Source organism: Lissotriton vulgaris, chromosome 3_1, assembly GCF_964263255.1.
Source record: "Lissotriton vulgaris chromosome 3_1, aLisVul1.2, whole genome shotgun sequence".
NCBI lineage: Eukaryota > Metazoa > Chordata > Amphibia > Caudata > Salamandridae > Lissotriton > Lissotriton vulgaris.
In genome coordinates this window covers 1,248,783,749-1,248,811,133 of record NC_141689.1, presented here as the reverse complement: position 1 = coordinate 1,248,811,133, position 27,385 = coordinate 1,248,783,749, and the positions used below count along the sequence as shown (strand labels likewise).

At 44.2% G+C, this 27,385-nt stretch overlaps 1 protein-coding gene across 1 annotated transcript in view; it reads right to left on the bottom strand.

The window, feature by feature from the left end:
* LOC147727745 (uncharacterized) overlaps positions 1–24,594 on the bottom strand; it is a 29,496-nt gene extending 4,902 nt beyond the window's left edge. Inside the window, exons 1-3 of the mRNA XM_086963677.1 lie at positions 24,532–24,594; positions 12,553–12,873; positions 10,698–10,914 (exon numbers count right to left, since the gene is read on the bottom strand). Of these exons, the coding sequence (XP_086819803.1) occupies positions 10,698–10,914; positions 12,553–12,873; positions 24,532–24,594 (601 nt within the window). The remainder of the gene's footprint in view (positions 1–10,697; positions 10,915–12,552; positions 12,874–24,531) is intronic.
* Positions 24,595–27,385: the final 2,791 nt, after the last annotated feature.

Here is a 27,385-nt window from a genome sequence, read left to right as displayed (position 1 = left end):
TAGGTTCGCGCGATATTTAGCGCGATCACGCACTTTTGTAGTGCGAACGAGAAGATGAGTTCCCGAACATGTCTCGCACAACCCGAACACGTTACTTGTGACCCGGAACAGGAAATAAGGGAACGCAAGTGGGCGGGACAAACCTCTTGGGTAACTTAGCGCGCTAGCCATCCCGAGCATGCAGGCAGCGCCCCGAACACGCGCACCGCGCTCCCGAAGACGAAAAACGGCGTGCGAACGGGTCTAGCAAGCAACTACGCATGTCTGCGGAGCTATGCGTAGGTCGTGGAGTGCAAGTGCGTCTTCGCGTAGCTCCGCGGAGTGCGGCTCCGCGAACTACGCCCAGGGCTAGTTGAAACACATTTGGCGTACAAAGATAGACATTTACTTAAACAACTGGATTATAAGATAGTTGCTTGTATATCTCAGACAGTCTCTATTAGAGGGGCTGCTATCTTAGTTGATAAATGGCTAGATTACACCTCGCTTAGAGCCTCTTATGATAATCGAGGCAGGTGGATAATAGTGCAGCTACTTATCAATGGTCATAAATATGTGTTATGCATTATCTATGGACCCAATATTGATGATCCATCTATTATTGAGACCTTAACCATGGAGCTTTTTGACTGGCAGGGAGACTTAATAATTATGGGCGATTTTAACTGCACTAGGAACCCTAGTATTGACTTGACAAATCAAGGTGCCTCAGTTAGAATGAGGAAAGTTAGGGCTACTATTGTGGAAATGGCTAGACTACACGGCTTGAAGGATGTTTGGCGGATACTGCACCCTTCATCACCCGGTTATACATATTATAGTGTACCACACCGATCATGTTCAAGAATTGGTATGTTTTTTACCTGTGACTCCCTCCTCAAAGTAGCCAGGTGTGAAGTCTGCCCTAAACTAGTCTCAGATCATAACCCCTTACTTTTGACCCTAACACTTAGCACATCTGTTAAACCAGTTCGTCAATTCTCGCTGCCTCGCTATTTGTTGAAACATAGAGAATATAAAGTATTCATGCTGGAATGCATCAGTAATTTTATACAGGACAATGAAGGTTCTGCCTCTCTTTTTTCTGTCTGGGATTCACTTAAGGCTTACATAAGGGGAGCTACTCAGCAATATGTTTTAAGACAGAATCGAATTAAAACTCAGGCAAATAAGGACACTAGAGACGTAATTCGACAATTAGAAGTAGCACTCGCAGATGAAATTATGAAAGGTACTACTCAATATTCGTCAGCTCCTATACACTCCCAAATATATTTTCTTCTAATTAAAAAACGTGCAACGCTAAGTTGGTCCTTAAAAGAAAGAACGGCCGCAAATTATAATAAACATAAAGTCTTACAGTATGAATATGGTGAGCAAGTTGGAAAAGTGATTGCACACCAACTCTCTGATAAACCTGCAGAAAGGGTAATAAAGGGCATAAGAGGTCATGGTGGGCAACTCTACACACAACCTGAAGAGATTGTCGAACAATTTTCTGGCTTCTACCAGACCTTATACAGTAATTCTAATGTGTTTGATAAAGACAAATTTCTCAGTTATCTGGAAACAGAGCAGGCAGACTTATTGAACCTAGAAGTTTCAGCGGAAGAGATATCAGCGGCCATCGATGCTCTTCCCTCTGGGAAAGCAGCCAGTGAAGATACTTTTCCCAGTAGAATTTTATAAGACTTTTAAGGCCGGCCTAATTCCTACAATGTTTAAAGTTATGAACCATATCGCTGTAAAAAAATTGATACCTAAGACTTGGGATATGACATATATTGTTTTTTTCTTAAAGAAGAACAAGCTGAGTAAAGAGTGTGGATCATACCGCCCGATGTCATTAATAAATTCTGATGCAAAAATCTTTGCAAAAATATTGGCAATGCACCTTTTATGGCACAACTTGCTTCCGCCCAACAACATGGGTTTATACCCAGCAGAACATGACAGCGCATGTGAACACTGCTATTGTTGCCTTTGCTGCTGACTCTAAAACTAATTTGGACATAGGAATGATCATGCTTGATGCAGAAAAGGCATTAAACCGAGTAACATGACACTGCCTATGGGCTATACTCACGGCATATAATATTTATGGTTGTTTTTATGATTGGGTAAGAGCCTTATATAGGTGCCCGAATGCCAAATTAATCTATCTAACCTACCAGTCCACACCATTTAAGGTTCAGAGGGGCACTCGGCAAGGGTGCCCTCTATCCCCCTTACTTTTCGCTTTATGTATAGAACATACATTAAATCCTTGCTCTCCAATCCATCCAATCCATCTATCCCGCCAGTTTTGCTAGGCTCTGAAGAACTGAAATCACGGCTTATGCCAATGATATTGCTGTATCCTCTATAGACCCAGCAAAAGCAATTGAAGCAATCCAAGCTGAAGCAAGTATATTCAGACATTTCTCAGGGTATCAGCTTAATGTTAGTAAAACTCAGACTGTCCTTAACTTTCAACCAGGAAGGGCTATAACTTGGGCCTGTGCGTCAGCTACTTACCTAGGTGTTCAGATTACTTCAGACATACGGCAGGTCATACAACTGAATTATGATACTTTACTTAAATCTATGGTTTATAAAATGAGGGTCTGGCACAAGTTGCCAATTAGTATTATGGGATGCTGCAATATTATGAAAATGAGTGTTTTGCCTAAATTTCTTTATTTATTATTGGCAGTACCCTTGAGAGACCCAAACTATTTTTTCAAAAAACTCGGGTGGGCCATTAGTAGCTTTATTTGGAGCTATAAATAGCCGAGACATGCTATAAAGTATTTAAAACTTCCTTACTGCCAGGGCGGGCTTAAATTACCGTTCTTTAAATTATAGTTTTGGGCTTCTTTTGTAGGACGTCTGCGAGATCTTCTTGACGATAGAAGACAACAAAGCTGTTATAATCTTCTATCTGTAATGATAGTATTATGTTTATATACAGAATAAATGATCCAAACTACTTTAAGAGAGTTTGATTTAAGACTCTTAAAGATATAGCCTATATATGGTGTGAAATTACAGCTAATTACTCTCTGCCTCTGATACATCTTAACATGCCATTATGGGGTGATCCTATGTTCCCAGATATCTTTCATGATACGCTAGCTAAATCCTGGGATACATTTGGTATCAGACAGCTTAGCCATCTGTATAATGTCGCTGGGTTTCGTACGATTTTAGTTCTGCAGACTTCATTCGGTCTCCCTAAAAACATGTTTTATAAATACTTGCAGATAAGAGATTATTTACTGGGATTTAAAGGTATAAAACAACCAATGGGATCAGATATACTTCAATATATACACTCAGAATCAAAACTGACTATTAGTAAAGCGTATCAATTACTTTCCCAAACTTGGGAGCATGATAATTCTAAGGTAGCACTTAAATGGGCTGAGCTACTCGGCCAAGATGTTAGGCTGATTTAGAAGAATCATTGGAGAATTTAGATAGCTCGGTCCATTCTATCAACCTCAAGCTGCAACAGTTTAAAACAGTGTTGATGCTTTATAACACACCAGAACGTATAGTTAAGTGGATAGATCATAGTAATATAAACACGAATGATAAGTGTAAGTGCGTTAAGTGTAGAATGATAGCTGCAAATTGCTTCCACATGTTTGTTACTTGCCCAGACCTAGCTGCTTTTTAAAAGGAGATACAGGGCATTATAGCTGATCGTCTAAAAATGTATTTATATTCAGCAGAGAAAGAGATTATGCTTGGCTATAAGGCAGATGTATCCCTAGGATTAAGACCTCTAATATCAATTATGTTAGTAACTGCACAACTTTGCATTGCCCGTGCCTGGATATCTAAAACTCTGCCTAGAGCTTTTGAATGGTGGGCATCGCTAAGGGAGATTCTAGAGAGAGAGATGGCTATTGCTAAGAGCAGAGGCATTCGATCTGGGAAAAAGTTCTATCAAATTTGGGGACCCTTGATAGATTAAGCAAGGAAAAATATATATTTTCGTTTACTCTTATATTTTACTTGTTTATTTATTTATTTAATGTATAATGGCACTCTTTCTTTTTTGTTCTTTTTTCCCTGCTGCATATGTATTACATGTTTATACGACTGTTTTGTGATTACAGTGCTTACTTCTCCAAATTAAAAAAAAAAAACGTAAGAATCATGAGCAAAAACACTTATTTTCTAGTAGATATGGCCCAAACCTACCCATCAGTCAACATAAACTTGGTATACATCCCCACTTGGTATGCATGAGCCTTTGATGGACACCAGTTGTGAGGTAACCAATTTTGTGGGACTATCAGAAGACCATTAATAATAATCTTGCTCTCTTCCTCCAGGCCCTCCACATGCAATTAGCAGCAATAACATGAATAGGTGTGGAATCTTTACGTAACTTGAAAGCATGAGTACTAAGCCTTTCTAATGTTGACATATATTGGTTTCAACCATACCATTGGCTGTCCAATTCCAAGCAAAGGGTGGAGAAAAATAAACGTGAATATCACCTTCTCGATCACGAGTAAGACCATTTCTAGATACAGTTTTCGAGTGAGAGAGTTCCTAAGATACATAGAGTCAATGCAAGAATGGTGATTTAGCCCAATTTAAATTGATTTGGATTTTCGTCAAGTTTTTGTAAGACGGGTCCAAGGATGCAGCAAACATTAGGTTAAACTCCACTATTGCAAGGCCGATCTTGAACCTGCTTCAAAGCATTTTGAGGTCTCTACCTATCAGGTATCAGACAGGGCAACTGTGGTGTGCTAAAGACATCTTGGGGAGTTTCAGAAAGATGACATGGGAATGCATTTGGCCATTGCTTGCCGTTGGCTTAGTGGTTTGTAACTTACGTTTCCTTGCTTCCCATTTGCTATCTTTGTTTGCTATAGGCTGTCCAGTTTGAGTTTGTACCTCCCCATGCGAAAGACGTGTTTGCAGTATTATTTCACAAACTCGTTTTCTGTAATAAACAGGCCTGCCAATTTGGAGAAGAAATGTCCTTGCGAGCGCCTGTTTTTTGGTAAGTGAAAACTGCAATCTAGAATGCCGAACTATGTTTGCTTGTTCACTTTCCAAGTGCATTGGCCATTTTTTATTTTCTGCTGGTTGGTGTGTATCAGGGGATCTCGCTTACAAATAGCCTAAACTGCCCAAGAGTCTCGTGTGTGTATAGCCAGAACTCTCAAAAGCAGTGTCGGTTTTACCATATGGGCGGTGGGGCGTTGCCCCACTAATAATTGGGGGCAATTTTAGCGCGCACAGATTAGTTTATTAAAAATAATTTAACTGCGCTCCATCGCGCTGCGGCGCCACGCCACGTCATTAAATGAAAATCACGATCACGTGACACAGCCTGCATTGACTCACACTGACTGTCGCACAGTCGCACCACTGCGCAAGTGGTGTTTGATCGGCTGCCTTTCTTTAACTACTGAAGCCTGTGGCATTTGAAAAGCAAGCACCTCTGAGTACGGTGTTTGCCTCATGCCACAGACCTCAGTGGTTGAAAAAGGAGCAACGTTTTTTTCGTGCTCACACCAATCCTGATGCTGCTCTCTTTAGAGAGCAGCTCTCTTCTGAAGAGAGCAGCGTCAGGATTGGCTAGTGCTTGCCTGCCTTAAGTTGCCAGCAGCAGTCTAGTGTTGCACCGCGGGGGTGGGAGCGTCCAACGTGGCAATGCCCAATCACTGCAATGGCTTAGTGTTAAGCCATTCAGTGATTGGACATTCTTCAGTTGCTGGGCAAATCGGGCCGGCCCACCAGTCACCTCATCATCCGACCCCATCTCTCTGCAAACAAGAGCACGTGGACTCGAGGACGAGGACGGAGTGCACAGATACTGCGAGTCTGATTAGTAGTATACTGACCACAGACCACTACAGTACACACTATGACAATGCACCAGGTAGGTGCGTGTCTGACTGTCACTGTGTCTGTGTAGAGTACAATATGAATAGGCACAATGTTCATAGACGCATTAGTTTTTTAGCCAATGCGTTTTCTTCTAGTGTGTTTTAGCTACTTTTTACAAGAACGCCATAACAGTTGAGTTCACATCACCCTTGACCTGCAGGTTGTACATGACAACATCTTGTCAAACATATGTTGTGTCGGACTTTACCAGAGTCTGTAAATATCAAGAATTCAAGATGCGATTTATGATAGTCGTGGTCGGATGTCTATAAATGGGGTGACCTACAGAATATGAACGTTTATTCCCTAAAGGACTGAAGGCTGTAGGAATAGGGCTCTCGATACAGAGGCGCATTCACCTGCCAGTTGTGACTTGTGACAAACAATGGGAAAGCAAGCACGTCTCGCCTTTTAATGGCATTATGATTACCCTATGATGTGGGCTCGCAGATGCTTCCAGCCAGGGCTGTTCCGCATCAGCAAAAAGAAAAGAAAAAAAGAAAAAAAAGGCCTTTCTGACAATCTAAAATAGCATCAAGTAAAAACAGAAATCTGCTGCATGTGAGGACGCATACGTGTGCTTATTTATAACACAATATCATCAGGACGTGCCTCACATATTTTTCTTTTTTTAACCTTTTAATTTATCGTTCCATAATGACAGATGGCAATCTTTCAGCGGTAAATTAAAGTATAAACTATGTGAGGAATCATATTAAAGAGACCGGAATAGTTCAATGGCAAATGGCGCCTGCCCGGCCTCCTGAATGCAATAGGATGGTTGGGCCGGGAAGAACAGCAATGCCAGAGCGAAGGGAAGCACGGAGCGCAGACGAGGGAGAGAACAAGAAAACACATGATCTCTCACCGAGTGCTGGGCGGAAAAGAAACGACCATTAGCAAAACCAATCTGTCTCGCCACAGTCCTGGTGGCTTTGCTGAGGCATTTTTCGCCAGTCGTGTTTCACATTGGCAACAATAGTTATTTGCTGATGTTCAAGTTTAATGATGGGTATGTGTGTATATGACAAGGTGCATGCGCATGTATGCGTCATCATTTATCACAAGGTTCACTGGGGTGTCGGGGCTGTGACGGGGGCTCTGGGTATTTGCTCAATTGCTCTGTTAATATCAGCCTTGAAAGGACTGACATTTGACCCTGAGATGGAGGGAGCTGGCTGACCGTCCTGGCGCTATCAGTCGTGGCTTGGACCCACATCTTGAGGAAAGGGGGCCGAGACTGCTGATTTCAGCGCAGCGCGTGCCAGAACCCAACATGGATGCCTCTGCGCGTTCCGTCAAGTGCTTTAGCTATATGGTGCAAATTGCACCACATAGCTAAAGCACTTGTACCATGCAAATTAATTAGAGTGTAAGCGGAACTGTTGCTGCCCGACTCTAGTGCCGTAGTGTAAACTCTACACTTTAATTGACGCTCTCCGTTGTTCGAGATGTGCCTGTACCAATAGGTACAAGTGCCCATTGGTGAAAATGAGGCGTTTGTGAGTGCCACTCCTTGCCAAGGCGGCCACATTTGCTAGAAAAAAATACCAGACATTTATTTATTTTAAGTCTTGCTCTTCCCATGCTGAATGACGACACAGTTCTATCTTATTCCTCCATAACTTCCACACTGATAGCTTGTGAGGGAGAAGTGTGTCTTTGTGCACGTGTGTGCTATGACAGTTAACAGAACAAAATGTATCTGCGCTGTGGAAAATTTTCTGAAGGCTGAGCCTAAACCTGTGTGCGTTGACTCACCTGTTTGTTAATTGAAAAAATAATCTGTTTATTTGTTTGTTATTAAAATACATCTGTGAGGTACTCAGCAATACATTGTGTTTCAAAGTCTGTTATGAAGCTCTGTGGTTATGCTGAAAAAGCAGCTACCTATGTTATATGACACCACTTTATTAATGTAATAATTGCACTTTCACAATTGCTTTATTAACCTTCCTGCTTTCTCAAATTAGCTTGAAAATGCACCATTTGTCCACTTTTTTTTTCAAAATTGTCTCGGGGGGAAATCCACCCGAACCCTCTTTAGGGGGTTCGGGCTCGCTCGTTACGCTTGCTCGCTACGGTGCAGTATGATTATCATTTTACGCCACACCACTTTCAAATGTCACCAGCCGCCACTGCTCAAAAGTGTACCTGGAAAAAATGGGCAAAAATAGGATTACTTTTGTCCGCTTTATATGCTTGTTTTTTGCTGTTTTTCTTTTGCCTTAGATAGCGGTAACATTTTAGTGAAAGATACGGCTTTCAAGTTTAGATCAAATGTTGTAAACAAGCCTCATGCTTGAAACATCAGGCATAGGAAACAGTAACACGGTTATAGCTCATTTCCCTGAGTTGCAGTCTGTTTTCTTCTTGTCAACAGTTGTACCGAAGCAAGCTTTTGTTAGTGTAACAGGCATTGTAGGTAAGTTTCTGTAGTAGTTAGTGCGTAACCTGTCTCTGCAGGACATTCTCTCTAATGTATTCTATTTAGAAGCTTTCTATGTTCTAGAGTGTTTATGTTGTTTAGAGTGTGTTAGCTATAGAATCCTACGGTTCAGTTTCTGTTGGGGTGCCCTGTGGATAGGACGTTTCTAATCTACTGATATAACTTCAAATAAAGAACAAACTGTTTTACTCTACTGGATCCATAGTGTTTCTTCACACTGGCGACGATCTGGGTGAAAATCGGACCATAAGATGTAACGCGTCAAGCTACTTGAATCTGAAACGTCCTAACACCGCTGCACATTTGATCAACCTAAGGTACTCTTTGCGCAAAACCTGCGGCCTGTATCATTAATTTACATAAAGCACGCCACCTACTTGCAAGCCAATTTGCTTTCTGATATTTACTCCATTTAAATCGGTGGCGTTACCTTCTCGCGCTGCCACGGATTCTGTTGCGGGCTTTCTTTCTCCTGCCTCGCTGGTGTTTACATCATAGCGCCGTCAAGCACACCGCCTCACAATTGCTCAGTCTCCTAGGCGACGAAAGGCAACAGATTTTCCTCTCCCTGGCGTTTATGTCACGCACAATGCCTCATAATTTGCTCCATCTTCCAGGCAACAAGAGAAAACTGAAGTACGTACACTGCATCACTGTTGCTAGGTGACCATATCTCGCCGTGAAAGGAGACGTTTTACCATCGAGTTCACCGCGCAGTGACATCGCACGGTTTTCAAGCGTCCAGGCAACAAGAAACACACTGTTCCACAGTAAAGGAGGAAACTTGAGACTCTTAATTTTAAGTTAAAGTGGAAGCCTTTTCTAAAGTGACAGGCGCACTCGTCTTGCCTAACTTAAAAGAGCTGGTTACATTTTTCTGCCTGTCACATATATCTAAGTTGCTTTCTTTTACTGTGATAGTCCCACCATTCAACATTCTCTGATTTGACATTGCTTAACTGCAAAATCCCTCACTATAGGATCTCCATACAATCTTTCAACTGTTTACCATGGTGACAGGCACACCTACCAACAGCTCATCCACTGATTTATTGAGACACATATTTCATATCATTTTGGTTTACTTTAAGCCTGCAATCTCACAGCCTCCTGTACTAACGACACTGATCTCTCTTGCTTCACATTGATGATAATGATGAGAAATTTATAAAGCTCGGTAAATACCCTGAGGTGTCTAGGCGCTGCCTTTGGTGTATGTCAGTCTGAGCGGACCAAGAGGTATAACTATGCTGTAAACAACCACGTTTTTAGGCCTTTTCTAAATTTAGGAGCTTGGGCTCTTTTTTCAGCCTGGTGGGTAGAGACTTCCATAAGCTAGCTGTTGTAGCTGTGAAACTCTTGCTGCTCCATCTAAACCTGCTGACTCTAGTAATAATTACGTTTCCCAGTTTGGCAGATCTAAGGGCTCTGGCAGGAGCATATGGCTTTAGGAATTTTGCCGGATGTGTTGGTCCCATGTTGTTGAGATATTTAAATGCAATGCATAAAGTTTTAAATTGAATCCTATTGGCAACAGGTAGCCAGTGGAGTTGGACCAGAGATATAGAGACTGAATCAAAATTGGAGATGCCCATCTGTATTCTTGCCGCAGCATTCTGGAACTTCTGAAGTTTATTAATGCTACGCCTCGGGGCACTGGAAAAGAGGGCATTACAGTAGTCCAAAGATATGAGCACTGATTCTACCGTCTTTCTTAGGTCCATGGGTATTACCGGAAGGATTTTCCCTAAACATTTTCAAGATGAAGAAACATGCTGAAGTGACCGAATTGATTTGAGCCTCAAAGGACAGCTTGGTGTCAAAGATATCTCCTAGGTTTTTAGCTTGCAGCACTGGTTTGGGCAGGGCGCCAAGTTGGACTGGCCACCAGCTATCTGTCCAAAATGATGGATTATTTCCCAGCAGTAAAACTTCAGTCTTGGCTGAATCCAATTTCAGTCAGTTATCTCACATCCAGTTGCATATATGACTCATACAGGCATGGAACCTAGATGTTGTCTGGCTGGCAAAACTGCTCACCGAGATGATGATCTAAGTTAGCCCTCATACGACACCAGGGTAAATCCATAGCTTTTTACTAGGCTGACAAGAGGGGTGACATAAAGATTAAAGGGCGTTGGGCTCAGGGATGAGCCCGGGGGAACTCCGCAAGGCAGCGTGAAGAGAGATGACAAATGTTGCCTAAGGCCACTCCCTGAGACAGAAAGCCTAGTAGGGACAGCATTTTTCCCCTGATCCCAGTGGAAGTCAACTGGTCCAGCAGCAGCCCATGATTAACTGTATCAAAGGCCGGTGACAGGTCCAGAAGCTGCATTCCACTCACCATCTAGGATCAGCCTAAGCTCCTCCGTGGCAGTAATGAGAGCCAACTCTGTGCTATGCTGAGCATGAAATCCAAACTGGGAGGGATCCAGAATAGCGTTTTCATTGATAAAAACCAAAAGTTCAGTATTCATCGCCTTTTCAAAAACATTTGCAGGAAACAGGAGTCTCGATATCTGTCTGTAATTGAGAGTCTCCTTAGCATCCAAGTTGGGGTTCTATAATAAAGGAAGGACAGAGGCTTTCTTTCATTCCACTGGAAAATGTCCTGTTGTGAGCATTGTATTAAATATCACGGTTAGTGGGATGGCTATAATTTCAGGCGAGATGTGCAGGATTTTAGGAGGCATAGGTCTGACGGGGAGCCAGATTTGGTAGCCACAATGAGTTTAGCGGTTTGTTCAACTGTTAACCTAGAAAATGAAGAAAGGATCAGGCGGGCTGATTCAGGAGAAACTTGTATTAGATCCTGAGAAACTGCTTGCATCTTATTAAGTTCAGCCGGTGTCTGAGCCAAGAGATTATCCAGTTGTGCAAACAGGTCAAAGACAGACTTGACCGTGTGTTGAAAGGATTCTGCTAATGAGTTGCAGAATTCTTGACTAATATTGTTGTCAGGCGCATTTGGCAGCTGTGCTAGTTTTTTTACTGCAGTGAATAGGGCTTTAGAACATTTGTTGGCCGCTATATTTTCCTCAGAGAAGTACAAAGCCTTTTACCTGAGGATAAGTTTGGTGTAGGTTTGGAGAAATGACTTCTATTCCATTCTAGTATTTGCATTATTTACAAGTCTCTACTTCCTCTCTGATTTGCGACAAAGTTGTTTCTTGGCTTTCAGTGTATCACTGAACCAAGGTTCTGATGGTCACCTCCTGGATCGGAGACACTGTTTGGGGGGGTGCTAATTTTGTCATGGCTGAATCAAGCCAAGCACGGTATTAAACTGTGGCTAGGTTAGAGTCAGTGGACAAATTAGGTAAGGTTTCTGAAAGAATAGGGGTAAGGGAGCTAGCCTCAACTTTCTTCCAAGGGTTCTCTGGGAGCTTTAAGATGTTTTTTATGCGGCAGTAGTATGTCAAATATGACTGCCTTGTGATCTGACTAGATCATGGGCAAAACTTCAGTCCAACTTAGAAGGGGGTTGTCTGAGAAAATACCATCTAAACAGTGTTCAGCACTGTGAGTTGACCCCTACAAAAGTTGGCAGAATTCTGCACTATCCATTTGTTCTAAAAGTGCTTTTGTCTCAGGGTCAGCAACTTTTCCAAATGGAAATTAAAATCCCCTAGCACTGTGAAATTGGGATGCTCCGCTTTGCGAGCTAAAAGGGTGCCTATGTTATTGTAGCGTGGGACCAGAAAGGGAACGCAGACTAGATCTGGGTATGTAAGGTTTTATTTTAGTTAAGGACTTTTTATATCTTGATGACAGTCTAACTCTTTGGAAGTCACCGGGATCCGTGATGGCGTAGGGTGCTGTCCTGCTATTGCTCTTGACAGGTTCTCTTCAGGTGACCCCTCCCATACTCAGTCAGGGCAAGCTTCACTCTTCCGAGGAGGGGGTTCTTCTCGGTCTCAGCCAGGCAGAGAAAGAAAAGGACAGACTGTCAGGAATGGGGCCTCTTTTAATATATGCCCTTCGGGAAAACCTGGGGAGTGCAGGGGACACCAGTGCTACTGAGCTGTACAATCGTTTTAAACAGACGGTAGTGGCGCGTTGTGCTGATATAGTGAGGGGGGGATATTTACACTAGATTGGGTAAGCGTAATGGCGGTCGGTTTATTTAAAGGACTAAACAAGGTCTACGAGGCAGAAGAACCCCGTCTCCCGACCCAACCCGCCAAATGCCTCCGTACCTGCTCCAGCCACAGTCCTCCCTCGGGAGTGTGGCACGGCGACTCGTTGAACCGTTGGCCTCCTGGCTTACTTCTCGCGTCTTCTTCTTCACCGGTGATCGCTCCTTCTCTCCAACCTCCGCTCAACTCTCCCGCTCTCCAACCTCCTTCGGTGACATCACACGCCAGTACATCTTCTTCCTCGTATTTACCCAATGGCAATCCGCCTTCGTCATCGGTGGGCGGAGTCACATTCTCCAGTGTCTTCCAGTTAAAGCTGTAGGTATCCTCTTCTTCAGCTGATACCGCCCACGGACCGTCCTCTCTGCAACTCCAGTCATGCTGGTAATGGGGTAGAGAGGGAGGGGACGTCAATTCCTCTTGCCACCAGTCTGACTGTAGAGGTTCTTTGCCTCCCGTCCCCGTCCCCGTGTTACAGTTATCTAAAAACGCGACCTTGGATTTGGGCGGTCAACAAAGTAAAATTCCACTGAAAGAGAGTTGGCCATATAGTTAAATTTTTAAATTAAGTGATTCGAAATCCTTGTTGTCCATGTTTGTTTTAATATAAGACTTAAAGCTGGATTTGAGAATAAGGGCAATGCCCCTGCCTTTTTTCTCTACCCGGTCAATTTTATGAATTTTATACCCTGAAGGTAAGGCCAACAATAGATCCGGTTCTGAGGAGGCGTCTGCCCAGGTCTCTGTGACAAAGGCTATTTCGAACTGGTTGGATTCCAAGAGTTCCCAAAAATAAATAGCATTCTTAATTAACAATCTGACAACAATGAGAACACAAATCTCCCCTCTGTGATGTACCTTGGTGGTAGTGTGGGTTTGTGTAGATAGTGAGGTATGCTGGGCAGTAAGGCTGCACTTCGAGCCCAGCACTCTTCCCTGAACTAAGTGGAGATCAATGCATGGACCAGAGCACATCTTATCTCCACCTTGGAGCTTCATATATCCAGGTTATATTGTATTGTAGGCTTCCAGCAGAATGCTTCTGATCCAAATCCGGCAGTATGGCTGGCGCTGAACGCGTTCCGAGCGCTGAAGGGTAGGGACCGTCTTGCCTTTGGTGCGCCAGCAGCGCGCCCGCGGCGTGCCCGGTTTTCCCCATCTTATGTAGTGACCTGCCGGGCCGCGATAGGCTAGACCGTCACCTGACAAAGATGGAGGACGACTGGAAGAGGATCGAGCGCAATCCATATGAACCAACTCCCTCCACAACAAATGGGAAAAACCCAGTAGCAGGCCAGAGAGTTGATCCAGCTGACTAGTAGAATGCCCACTGAGCACTACGATGAGGTATGGTGCATGGTGCAAATAGTATTGTATAATATTCGGGGTAGAATACATAGGTAAAAGTTTAAAACTTTTAAAAACCAGTCTCACGATGTCCCACAAGTTCCACTCTAATTTCAATCAAACAAAGGCTGACACAAGCTGCGCAATGCTTACTTTCTGCGTCTGCTGCGTGCCCGGGTTTTGCCCATCTTATGTAGTGACCTCCTGGGCCACGATATTTATTTAAACAATTTGTAGAGCGTGCAAATACCCATGGGTGTCTCAGCGCTAAAGACGGAGGAGGTGGTAGTGAGGCGAATTGCTGCTCGTTGGGTGAATAGCCAAGTCTTTAGTAGTTTCCTGAAAGCCAGCAGTGATTGACAAGATTTGATTTGTGTAGGAAGAGTGTTCGACAGTCTTGCCGTGGCGACAGTGAATCTGTTGTCTCACCAGGAGACCTTGTATGTGCGAGGGACCATGAGGAGATTAGCGGATGAGGAGCGTAGTTTTCTGCTAAGTGCGTGAGTGCAAAGGGCTTTTTTAGAAAATGTTGACCTGTGTTGCGCATAGCCTTGTAGGCTATGCATAAAGCCTTAAATTTGATGCAATTAGTGATTGGAAGCCAGTGCAGCTTGCGCACCACTGAGAAGATGGGTTTGTGTTTGGGACTGCCTGTGATAATCCTAGCTGCGGCGTTTTGTATCAGCTGCAGTTTGTTGATGACCTTTTTCTGTGCGTTCAGGAGCAGGCTGTTGCAATAGTCAACTTTTGACATTACAAGGGTGCTTATCAGAGTTTTTCCTGCACTGGAGGGGAGGAATGGTAGAAGTTTTTTGATCATTCTTAGTGTGTAAAAAGCGGAGGAGGTGATGGCATTGGCGTGGGCTGCGAAAGTGAGTTTATCATCAAATATGACGCCATGGTTTCTTACTTTCTGTACTGGGGATGGTTGAGGTTCCGTAATTCTGAACCCGTTTTATAAAGGTCGTCGTATCATGACGATTTTGGTAATAGCGGACAGCAAATGACGAGTGTTTTCGTCATGTTCGATTGATGGATTCACTGTGTATTCAGGGATTTCGTTCTGAACCTTCGGGTTCCATTTTGTGTACGGCAGCCATTTTGTGGTTGCCCTCACATAGGCCGATGACTACAGCCGAGCGAGTTTTGGGACACGTACACCTTTAGCTGACTTCTGTGTGACCTGAGTGAGCTGACTCCATTGCCCGGAGCTAACTTGTTGAGCCAGTTCCTTGTTCGGCAGCTGGTCAAGATAGAGATCAAAGAGCAGGACATTGCTAAGTTTATGGTACACGCACACACCCTTCTATCTTGCTTTGCATCTGTTCCTGTTCCTTCTTTTATGGCCTATTTATGGTTTAGGTTGAGGTCTTTTATTATGGGTTCGTCCGGCCTGTCCGAGCAAGAATGTTGGGCCTTCCCTTGTAATTGATGGTGGGCTGGACAACTGAAAAGTGGGCTTGTCGTTATGTGATACCTTTTGCAATGTCATCTGTGATTGGACAGTTTGTAAATAATTGGTGCTAGTCAGGAATGTGATTTTTAGCATAAAAGACGATGTCTCGCAATACGAATTTGTGCAGTCTCTAGCTAACCACCCGTGTCGTGCTTCGTAGACTTCTGTTCCTGGTTGCAGCCAATAAATTTGATCTTTGACGCCACCAAGAAGTATCCCGTGTCTCTGTATGCCAAGACAGGTGAACTCGAAGACTTCGGGCGTTTCCTCTGGCGCCGCTGGGTTCTAAAAACCCGGTTCTTCACTTGCCGCCCAATGTAGGGCGACTTCAGTGTCCAAGCCTGAAGATCGTGAGGAGCTTCGTGTGAAAATTCTGGAGGAAGGCCTACCACATCATCGACCCCTGTATGTCGTCGTGCTCCGAAAGTCTTTGCTGCGAGGTTCCCCGCTTTCCGACGGCTACGAAGAACTGCTGCCCTGACTGTCGCCCTGTCTTGGACCCTCTTTGAAGATTTGTAGAGCGAGACGATAGACGTGTCTTCTGGTGACGTCATCGATATTTCAGTTAAGTATGAGTGGAGCGTCTCCCAGTTCTTAGTTTTTTGGGTATCCCTTGGGATCTTTGATTTGGAACTTGCAAGCTCCAAAGCAGAGGGACTCGTGTATTCGCGAGACTATCGTATTCGATATTCCCTTGAAGTTTGAAGCTAGACTAGTGAGCGAAGATGCCTGGTCTTAGCAGACTTGGAAAGATATTTTGTTGTGGTTGTGATAGGGATTCCCGATTGGAGGATTCGTATCCGGTGCCTCCGATTGGAACTCCAACCTATGAGCTCTATTTGAAACATGGCGTGGGCCCCATCACGTATAATGAAGTATGGGTAAGATACACCAGGAAGGATGTTGTTTTAAAATGGCCCCAACATGGTAGTTATGACACAGAGATTTTAGATAATCTGGAAGTTAAACTGTTCAAGAAGAAAGCCCGGCCGGCGATGTTTGACTCTTTCCGCCTATGGAGAAAGAAAGCCAAACAGAAAGAAATTAAATTAGCAAAGAAAAATAAAAGAGAGAAGGGCATATAGATAATGCAGGCTGCTATACAGTTTAAGGATAACGAAGAAGAACAAGCGAGTGAGCAGTTGCACAGGCAACGTAAAATGGCGATTGATAAATGTTATCCGGCTTTGCCACCTCTTCAGCAGGGTGCAACGAAGGAACTTGAGAAAGATCCTTTGATGTCACATTTGTTGAGTTCGCCACCCCCTTATATGCAGAGTGCTACAGCACCTCCGCAACCTTTAGTTGCGCAACCTCCAGTTGCTTTGCCTCCTGTTATTGCACAGCCGCCAGCTCCTCTTCAGTTGGCTCCTATTCCTCTGGTGCAGCCTTCTCAAGGGCCGCCGACTTTGCTACCTGCTCTGTCTCCAAATCCTACGATTTTGTCTCCTGTTCTTGCTACTTCTTCTGCTACTGCTCCTACATTGGTTTCTTCTCAGTCTGCTTTGTCTCCTGTCCTTCTGTCAACTTCTCCTTCTATTCGACAGAGAATGACCGATACTGTTACTGGTCTCTTGTCTCCTTTCTTTGGGTCATTGAGTATGACCCCTGTTTCGGCGCGTAAACAGTTGCGTAGCCAAATGCCTGGTCCCGAAGAGCGGGCAGTATTGAATCATTTAGCGCGTAAATGGGTTACTAACTCTTTAAGATATGATTTAGAGTCTGTTATGGAGGTCTTCCGTCAATGGGAAGCGCCGAAGCAGAGATATGTTTTTGACAAGATGTGTCCTTTCCTTCGTGAAGAATGGGAAGATGGTGATTTGGGACAGACTCCGTCTGAGTTGTTCCGTGTACAGTCCAAGTTTGCGAAAGGTACAATTGTGGGTTTCGACGTTGAAAGAGCAGTTGCGACACTGCTTTCGTTTAGGAGGGAGTCTCCTTCTCAGCCGTTGTTTGAGCCTGATCCTTCTGTTAGGAGAAAAGTGCGACAATATCCAATGAGAGAGGTTCCTCCGGTATGGAAAGAGGCAGTTCAGGCTGATGTTAACCAGGGTATTTTAGCTGCGCCGGCTCATTTTCAGCATGTTTGGGTACATGTTCCGTGGAAGCGAGCTGAAGTTTTGGCTCTTACGCAGACTTTACCTGACCCCCGTAAAAATCCTGCAGGGTACTATAAGGAATTAGCACAGACTGCAGACTCATGTGAATCTAGCTGATATAGACATGTTGTTTGGAAATGTGGTTCCAGAGCCTTTATGGGGATTGATTCGTCATACGGATCATGCGCAAGAGTTAGGTGATACATGGGACAATATTGGTGCTGCCGATGGTCGACAAGTTGGTGGAGCTAAACCTGAGCCTTTAGTTGCAAAGGTTCCTGGTAGGATCATTACTTACATGAAGACTTTATTGCCTGCTATGCGAGTAAACTGGGACACATTGTCTGCGTGTAAGCAAAAGAAAGACGAAAGTGTGTCTTATTTCTTCGCTAGGTTTGAAGAGACGTTTATCGACCATAGTGGTCAAGACATGAGTACGGAAGGTGGTCAACGGTTGTTTGTAGATAAGCTTGTGCATAATTTGCTTCCCGACTGTGTACTAAGTTGAAGGATTCAGAGAGTTCTTGGGCTGTTTCTTTGTCGGCACAGATATTGGCTACTGCACAGTACTACGAAAATAGGGATAAGGATGAGAAGGACAGAGCAGACAAGAAGACTAAAGATTTGAAGACGAAGGTTCTTTTGCAGCAAGCGTATCCGCCCCGTAATAATCAGCGTGATTATCAGCAACCTCAGCAGTTTCAGAGAAACTCGCAAAGGTTCGAGTTTTCTCAACCTCGTTTTCCTGTAGGCCCTAATCAGTGTGCGTATTGCAAAGAAGAGGGTCATTTTAAGAATAGTTGCCCGGTTCTGTTACAGCGTACGAATGGTGTTTCTGGTGTGAGAGGTCGAGGTGTTCAGCAAGCTCCTAGAGGTAGGGGACGTGGTGTGTTCCCCCAGAACATGCGTTCCTTTCCTCCGCAGAATTCGATGAATTGTTTTGATCAGCAGAATGGTGCGTCTGGTAGGACGACTCAGTACTATGCTGACGACTACTATGTCGAAGGTGAGAATATGGACGGTAATGATTGCTAGCACAGCCATAGACAAAGAGAGGGAGTTGTTTCAGTTCCAGTAGATCAGAGTGGACCTTATGTTGAAGTAATTACATCAGGTGTGTCAGAGCCTTTTCTGTTGGATACTGGTGCTGCGAAGAGTTCTATTATGCACTCTAAACTCCCTGGCGCACCTTTGTCTGGCTTGAAGAATGTTTCAGTAGGTTTTTCTGGCGCCCCAGTTAGAAATCCGATTTCTAGTCCTTTGTCTCTTTCTGTTGGACCTCGTGAATTTGAAGCACCCCTTATTCTGACGACAGGTTGTGGTGAGAATTTGTTGGGACTAGATTTGTTGAAGAGATTGTATGCAACACTACATTGTTCTCCTTCAGGAGTACAACTTACATTAGGTAAGAGAGTGATCTCTCCGATGTATTTGTCGAAAGATCGACTTCCGGCAGAATTGTCTTCTCTCCCTGATACTCTTTGGGCTACTGGTCCTAATGATGTGGGTCTTTTGGAGATTCCGCCATATGTTGTAACGTTGAAAGCGAATGTTAGAATGCCACGTATTCCTCAATATCGGATCTCTAGTGATGGTGAAAGAGCATTGCTAGCGATCATCTATGATCTGATTGAGAAAGGTGTGATTGAAGAAACGGGAGGTAATATGTGCAATAGTCCGGTTTTACCTGTTCTGAAACGTACTGATTCTTCGCAACCGCCTGTATATAGGTTCGTGATCAATCTTCGCGAGGTGAATAAGATTGTAGTTCCGCAATTTCCTGTTGTTCCAGATATCACTGCTTTACTGACCATGATTCCAGCTTCAGCCACCTGGTTTTCGGTGATTGATTTGAAGAATGCTTTCTTCAGCATCCCGATTGCCGAGGAGAGTAGAGATATTTTTGGCTTCTCTTTAGGAGGTCGAAGTTTCCGGTTCAAGCGCGCTCCTCAAGGCTATTGTGAGAGTCCATCGATCTATAGTCAGGCTTTGAAAACACAGCTTGATACGATTGTCTTACCTGATGGTGCTGCTCTTATTCAGTATGTCGACGATTTGTTAGTTGCTGCTGATACTGAAGAGATCTGTAAAAAAGCTACTTTGTCATTGTTGCATCATTTGTCTGACTTCCATCATAAAGTATCTCATTTGAAGTTGCAGTATTGTCGACAAGAAGTGACCTACTTAGGTCATCTCTTATCGAAGGATGGAAGAAGATTGACCCCAGAGAGAATTCAAGCGATTGCGAGAATGAGTTTGCCAACCATGCAGAGAGAAGTGCGTGCTTTCCTGGGTATTACGTCGTATTGTAGACAGTGGATTCCAAATTTCTTGCTTCTTGCGAAACCTTTGATAGCTCTTACTGTTAAGGATACTCTGAATCCTATTCCTTGGACTGACGAATGCCAGAAGAGTTTTTCAGAATCGCGCGATGCGTTGTGTTCGGCTCCTGTGTTGGGTACCCCCGACTACAGCAAGCCTTTTACACTCTATGTCCACGAGAGAGAGGGATGTGCATTGTCAGTCTTGACACAGCAGTTTGGCGATAAGCAACGTCCATGTGCGTATTTCTCATCGACTTTGGATCCGGTAGCTAGAGCGTTGCTGAGTTGGTTGAGAGCTACAGCGGCAGCAGCTGTTTCTATCCGACAGTCTGCTGGTTTGGTGATGGATAATACGTTGATTGTGATGGTTCCACATGCAGTGGATACCTTGTTGAATAGGACCAAGAAACAGCACTTAACTAGTGCTCGGTTGTCAGGTTATGAGTTGACACTCTTAGCGAGTCACGTGCACATAAAGAGATGTAATACGTTGAATCCAGCTACGTTGTTGCCGATTTCTGTAGAGACAGATGTTTCGGAACAGCATGATTGCTTTCTTAGGACAGAGGAGGAAACGAAAGGGAGAATAGATCTTAGGGACACTCCCCTTCCAAAGTGTGATGGTACCTTATGGGTTGATGGTTCGTGCTTCAAGCTTCCGAATGGTGATACGACTGCGGCATATGCTGTTACGACTTTGCATACGATTGTTGAAACTGCACGTATCCCACATAATTCAGCTCAAGCAGCAGAGTTGATTGCATTGACAAGAGCGTGTGTGTTGTCGAAAGGGAAACGAGTGACTGTGTATACTGACAACCAGTATGCGTTTGGTGTGGCTCATAGTTTTGGTCGCTTGTGGAAGGAACGTGGGTTCCTCACGTCTCATGGAACGAAGATTCAGCATGGTCAGTTGGTGAATGAACTTCTTGAGTCACTTACCTTGCCGTTGCAAGTTGCGATTGTGAAATGCAGTGCACATAAGAAGGTTACCGATGACTTTGGTCGTGGTAATGCGTTTGCGGATGAAGTTGCGAAAGATGTGGCGAGGGATGTGATGAGTCGAATGTATGTTGCGGGTCCGGCGAGATGGGTTCCGGATAGAAGTATGTGTGAAGATACGATAGAAAGTGTGAAGTCAATTCAAGCTGAAGCTACAGAGAAAGAGCTGAGCGTATGGAGAGAGAGAGTACGGGTAAATTGGATTCGAATGGTTGTTGGGTTGAGTTGTCAGAGCATCAGCGATGGTTGTTACCCGATGCGTACGTGCTTGCAGTGGTTACGATGACTCATGGAATGGCTCATATCAGAGCGAAAGGGATTTGTAAGTTGTTGGCTCCAGTATGGCAAAATGCTGGAATTCCTAAGTGTGCAGAGAATGTGGTTAAGAATTGTATGGTTTGTCTGATGTACAATCCTGGTAAGGGAACTCCAACTCCAGCTGGTCATTTTGCGCCTCCGACGTATCCGTTTGAGGTTTTGCAAATGGATTTCATCCACATGGAGAGATGCAACAACCTGAAATACGTACTCGTGGTTGTTTGTGCCTTTTCAAGATGGGTAGAAGCATATCCCCTGAAAGATAATACTGCCTTGTCCACAGCTAAAGCCCTTGTTAAGGAGTTTTTCCCTAGGTATGGTTTGCCGAGAATGGTCTGGAGTGACAATGGGAGTGAATTTGTGGGTCAAGTGATGAAGAGAGTGTGTGATGGTTTAGGTATCCGACAAAAGTTCCATGCTGCAAATCACCCCCAATTTGCTGGTTTAGTTCAGTGCTGTAATGGCACCCTCAAATTGAAATTGGCCAAAATACAGGCGAGCTCTGGTCTCCAATGGCCCTACGCTTTGCAATTAGCACTTTTGTCAACTAGGATGACTGTACATTCTCGAGTGGGACTTAGTCCATATGAGATCGTTTTTGGTCGCCCGGCAAACATATGGGGAGTGCCGAGGCCGACCAAATTCAGTGAGATTGAACACCCTGTATTGTTTGACTATCTGTATGATTTGACGGCTAAATTGCGTGTCTTACACCAACAGGTTCATGATACATTGCCTCAGGCTTCTGAAGATTCAGGACAAGCCATCGATCCTGGTTCCTGGGTCCTGGTCAAGAATTTTCAGCGAACAAAGAACGATCAGCCCCGCTGGACCGGACCCTACTTGGTGCTATTATCTACGCGATCTGCAGTGCGAGTGCATGGGAAAAAGAACTGCTACTTAGCTTGATGATGTTTTTGATGGGATATATTATATTCTCTTTTCAAGTGACGTTTGCACCCACTACACAACCCATACCTTCTTCTACTGTTTCTTCGCATTCTTTTCATCCTCTGCCTGAACATGAATCCATTAGAAGATTGGAATTCGTTAATAACTCCTTTGTTCAGCTTCTGCACCAACACCAGCTAGTAGTGAACACGACTAACTGTTGGGTGTGTGGCCTCCTGCCTCATACTACTGATAAAGGTATTCCTTACCTGGTCCTGCCATTCAGCTAAATTGGTTCTGTGTGGGCATACAGAACGATGTTCATCTATGCTCGTGAAGTCTACCCCCTGCGTTCTGTGAAAGACAATCCAAAGAATAGTGCTCTAGTTATGGGTATAGTCGATATGATTAGAGGATTTGACTCGTATGAGACTATCCCGAGAGATGAGACACTAGCGTCTATTGGATGGAACGTGACTGGATATGGAGTTAGTCTGAGTGAGAACCAGCGAGCGAAAAGATCCTCTCCGATTTGGATCGTACCCCATCAGGGTCATTTTTGTCTGCAAGGTAATGGCAAGAATCCGACAGCTCAGTTAGGGAAGAGTATCTGCACTGAGACGTATGTTTTTGCGTCCCAGTCTTCCCCATCGTTTTTGGCAGCTAAGGGTACCTATTTTGTCTGTTACGATAGAGCATACACATGGTTGCCCCCTGATTTCTCGGGCACTTGTTTTGTCTCGTTCCTGTTGCCTCCTACGTATACAGCTGCGGCAGATTACCACAAGACGAGAGTTGTTAGAGGTGTCTTCAGTAAGGAAGATACTGCAGGACAAGAATTAGGAGATTTCTTGAAGGGTTTCCTGCCGTTTTGGGGACCAATGGTTAACAGCAGGAACATAGGGCAATTGGCGAGAGTGGTTGAGTCCACCGTAGTTGAAACTGCCTGGGCCCTTAGTAATTTGACTGCTGAGCTCCAGTCGGATCGCCTTATGACTCTTCAGAACAGAGTTGCGTTAGATGTCATACTTGCAGATAGAGGAGGGGTATGTAAATTGATTCAATCGAGCTGCTGCGTTTTCATTCCAGACAATGCTCTAACAGTGTACCAAGCCATTTCCAAGCTACATAAGATCTCCGAGTCTATACATGTGGACGAAGGAGATTGGTCGTTGATGGGATGGTTTTGGGGATTGTTATCCACCTGGGGATGGCAGATTCTGGTGATCATTGGGATGGTATTAGCCATTCTTTTCCTGTTCTGTCTTTGTGTACAGTGTGCTCCTTCTATATGTGGCCTTTGTGCTACCCTGTGTGCGAGGAGACCTGTCCAGAGAGAGCTACTAAGTAATAGGATGATGCTACAGCTCCATCTTGATGATCTGATGAATATAGACCTGGGTTCAGACTGACGTGAGTTTAGGTTATTGCCTGTGTAAGGGCAAAAGGAGGGTCTGAGGTTCCATAATTCTGAACCCGTTTTATAAAGGTCATCGTATCATGAAGATTTTGGTAATAGCTGACCGCAAATGATGAGTGCGGTATGTACAAGTGTTTTCGTCATGTTCGATTGATGGATTCACTGTGTATTCAGGGATTTCGTTCTGAAGCTTCGGGTTTCATTTTGTGAACTGCAGCCATTTTGTGGTTGTCCTCACATAGGCCGATGACTACGGCCGAGCGAGTCTTTGGGACACGTACACCTTTAGCTGACTCCATTGCCCGAAGCTAACTTGGTGAGCCAGTTCCTTGTTCGGCAGGACATTGCTGAGTTTATGGTACACGCACACACCCTTCTATCTTGCTTGGCATCTGTTTCTGTTCCTTCTTTTATGGCCTATTTATGGTTTGGGTTGAGGTCTTTTATTATGGGTTCGTCCGGCCTGTCCGAGCAATAATGTTGGGCCTTCCCGTGTAATTGATGGTGGGCTGGACAACTGAAAAGTGGGCTTGTCATTATGTGATACCTTTTGCAATGTCATCTGTGATTGGACAGTTTGTAAATAATTGGTGCTAGTCAGGAATGTGATTTTTAGCATAAAGACGATGTCTCGCAATACGAATTTGTGCAGTCTCTAGCGAACCACCCGTGTCGTGCTTCGTAGACTTCTGTTCCTGGTTGCAGCCAATACATTTGATCTTTGACGCCACCAAGAAGTATCTCGTGTCTCTGTATGTCAAGACAGGTGAACTCGAAGACTTCGGGCGTTTCCCCTGGCGCCGCTGGGTTCTAAAAACCTGGTTCTTCATGGTGGCGGCCCAGAGCGGTGGGCCAGCAGGTAGGGGACCATGTTGGCTGTAAATTACTGAAGATCATAACCACCGTTTTTTCGGAGTTCAGTTTTAAGCAATTTTTGGCCATCCAGGAGCTGATGGCAAGCATGCCTGCTTGAAAGCTGGCCGCTATTACTCCTCCATCGTTGTTGATTGCTAACACCAGTTGTGTGTCATCTGCATAGGTGGTTAGCCCCATCCCATGGGCTTTGATGATCTTGGCCAGGTCAGACACATAGATATTAAATAGTGTCGGACTCAGGGATGATCCCTGTGGCACCCCACATGGGAGGGTGAAAGAAGGGGAGTTGTATTCGTCGAGGCTCACAAGCTGGGAGTGATTTGCCAGGAAAGAGGCCAGTAGATCTTTGGCCTTGAGTTTAATGCCCATGTTCGAGACACGGTCCATCAGGGTGGCATGATCGACCGTGTCAAACGCTGCTGACAGGTCCAGCAGTATGAGCACTGCTGTCCCTCCATGATCTCGGGTGGCTCTGATCTCGTCTGCGACTTTGATAAGGGCAGTTTCATTGCCATGACCCTACCTAAAGTCAAACTGTGATTCATCGAGGAGATTGTTTTCGTCAATGAAGTGGGCTAGTTGCATATTCATTATTTTTCCGAAGATTTTTGCTGGGAAGGGGAGGCTTGTGATAGGTCTATTATTTTTGGCAATAGGATAGACCGTCACCTGACAAAGATGAAGGTCGGCTGAAAGTGTCTCAAAAGCGATCTAAATCAACCAACTCCCTCCGCAACAAATGGGAAAAACCCGGCGACGGACCAGAGAGTTGATCCAGCTGACTAGTAGAATGCCCCCTGGATATTACGATCAGGTAAGGTGCACAGTGCAAATAGTATTATAAAATATTTGGGGTAGAATACAAAGGTCAAATTTTTAAACTTTTTTTAAACCGTTCTCACTATGTTCCACAAATTCCGCTCTAATTTCAATCAAACAAAGACTGACAGAAGCGGCACAATGCTTTCTTTCTGCATCCGCTTTGTATAGTACTATGTGAATTCTAAATATTTATTTGTAATAGTTTTGTGCCTAAATGCAGAATGTCATCCCGCCTTCATTTTTTCTTACAAATCTGGGTGAACCTACTATTCGCTGGTCCAAGTGGAAGAAGGCTTCCTTAATTATGCTTGAGTTTCTGGTGTCTCTTTAAGAGCTGAAAGGAGATCTGACCTACTCTTGCACTGTCTAGGCCCTGAAGGGCAAGAGGTGTACAAACATCTTCCTAACCGGAGTGAGGGTGAGTCAGATAACCTAAACAAATTTGAAATTTGTTTAAAAGAACTTGATAAACACTATCTTCCAAAGGTGAGTACTATTTTAGAGAGGTACAACTTCGGAAGGTGTGTGCAAAAGCCTCAAGAATCTGTTGAGGTGTATGTGACTGATCTTCGGAAATTAGGCGCCACGTGCAAGTTTTCAAGGGTCACTCGAAGAACATATCCGTGACCAATTCATGTTGAGTTGCAACAAAGAGAAGATTATGGATGAGTTATGGCAAAAAGATGACCCAAATTGGATGAGGTCATCTTAAAAGCAAAAAGAATACTCTCTCGCCTGTGTAGAGGTCATGAAGAAAGAAAATGGTACTTTGTGTGAGAAGGTGCAGAGTGTTATTAAAACTTTCTTCAAACAAACAGAACCTGTGAATCATGCACCTTCGACTCTTAAATCTAAGACAGGTTTTATGGGGAAGTGTTTCCATTGTGATATGGTTGATCACCTGTCTAATGATCGGGCCTGGCCTGCCTTAACTTCCAATGTCACAGTTGAGGGAAAATAGGCTATTTAGCAAAAGCTTGTGGGGCTCAAAAAAACAAGAAGAGTAAACGGGTGAAATACATTTCCTTACAAAACTAGTGTGATTCTGATTGTGATGAGTTACACTGCGGGGGGTGCTGCTTTAGGTTGGCCTGAGCAAGGGTAAGAGCCCCGTTGACAATGTCAAGATGAATGGCAATACCATCAATGTGCTCTTTGATTCAGGGGCAAAGATCTCTCTGATTCCTAAAGACTTCTTGAAGGAGAAAGTGAAGGTTTGACATCAAGCCTCTTGCCTATGGAGGCCTGCCAATAAAACTATTTGGTTACTTCGTGAGTGATATTGACTGTGGGGAAGATTTATGTCTCCTCTAGAGGAGACAGTATTGTCAGCTTGATCCATCAAGCAGATCTGGGAGTAATTTTGGTTCCAGGTGGCGATGATCCTTGCATTGTTCACAGGGACATCTCCTCTTCTACAGTTTCTGGGGATGTTGTTGTCACTGAACCTTTGAAGATTGACCAGGTGTGTGACTTGTGTGATGAATTTGAACAAGTCTTTAGTGAAAAATTAGGGTGTCTCTCAGGTTATACGCATAAAATCACTCTTAGAGCTGATGCCACTCCTGTAACGTGTAAGGTGCGCAGTGTACCTTTAGCTTTGATGGGGTCCATGCGCAATGAACTTGAGAAGTTGAAGAAGGAGGGCATCATTGTGGAAACAGAAGCGAGTGATTGGTTGGCTCCGGTAGTTCTTGCGCACAAGGCTTCTGGAGAGGTGAGGTTATGTGTGGATCTGCAAGCCCTCAATCAGGCTGTCATTACTGACAGGTATCCCATTCCTAATATCGCTGAGATGCTGATGCAATTGGAAGGTGCTGTGGTTTTCTCCACCTACGACCTTAAGGCCGCTTATAATCAGATTAGAATTGATGATGATTCCATGGACTTAACAGCTTTCATAACTCCATTCGGAGCATATCAATTCACTTGCCTTCTGTTTGGCCTGAATTCTGCAGCCTCTGTGTTCCAGAGGGCGATGGAAGATGTTTTGCAGGGTTGTCTGAGGTTAAAGTGTACTAAGACGATGTTCTGGTTCATGGCTCATCCCGATAAGAAGATGATATGCTCAGGGCAGTCCTGGAGAGATTTAAGTCCCGGGGTTTGACTTTGCGGGAAAACAAGTGTAAGTTTAATCTTTCAGAAATTGACTTTCTGGGTCACAAGTTGACAAAGAAAGGAGTTCGACCCAAGGATATTTTTTTATTACATTTTCTGATTCATACAGCCGTCAGCAGGGTACAAGCAATCTTCAATATGCACAGTAAAGGTACATTATCATCATAGGCAGTTTAGAAAAATGCAATCATCAAATGGCAAACTGTGTCATTTAGAGTAG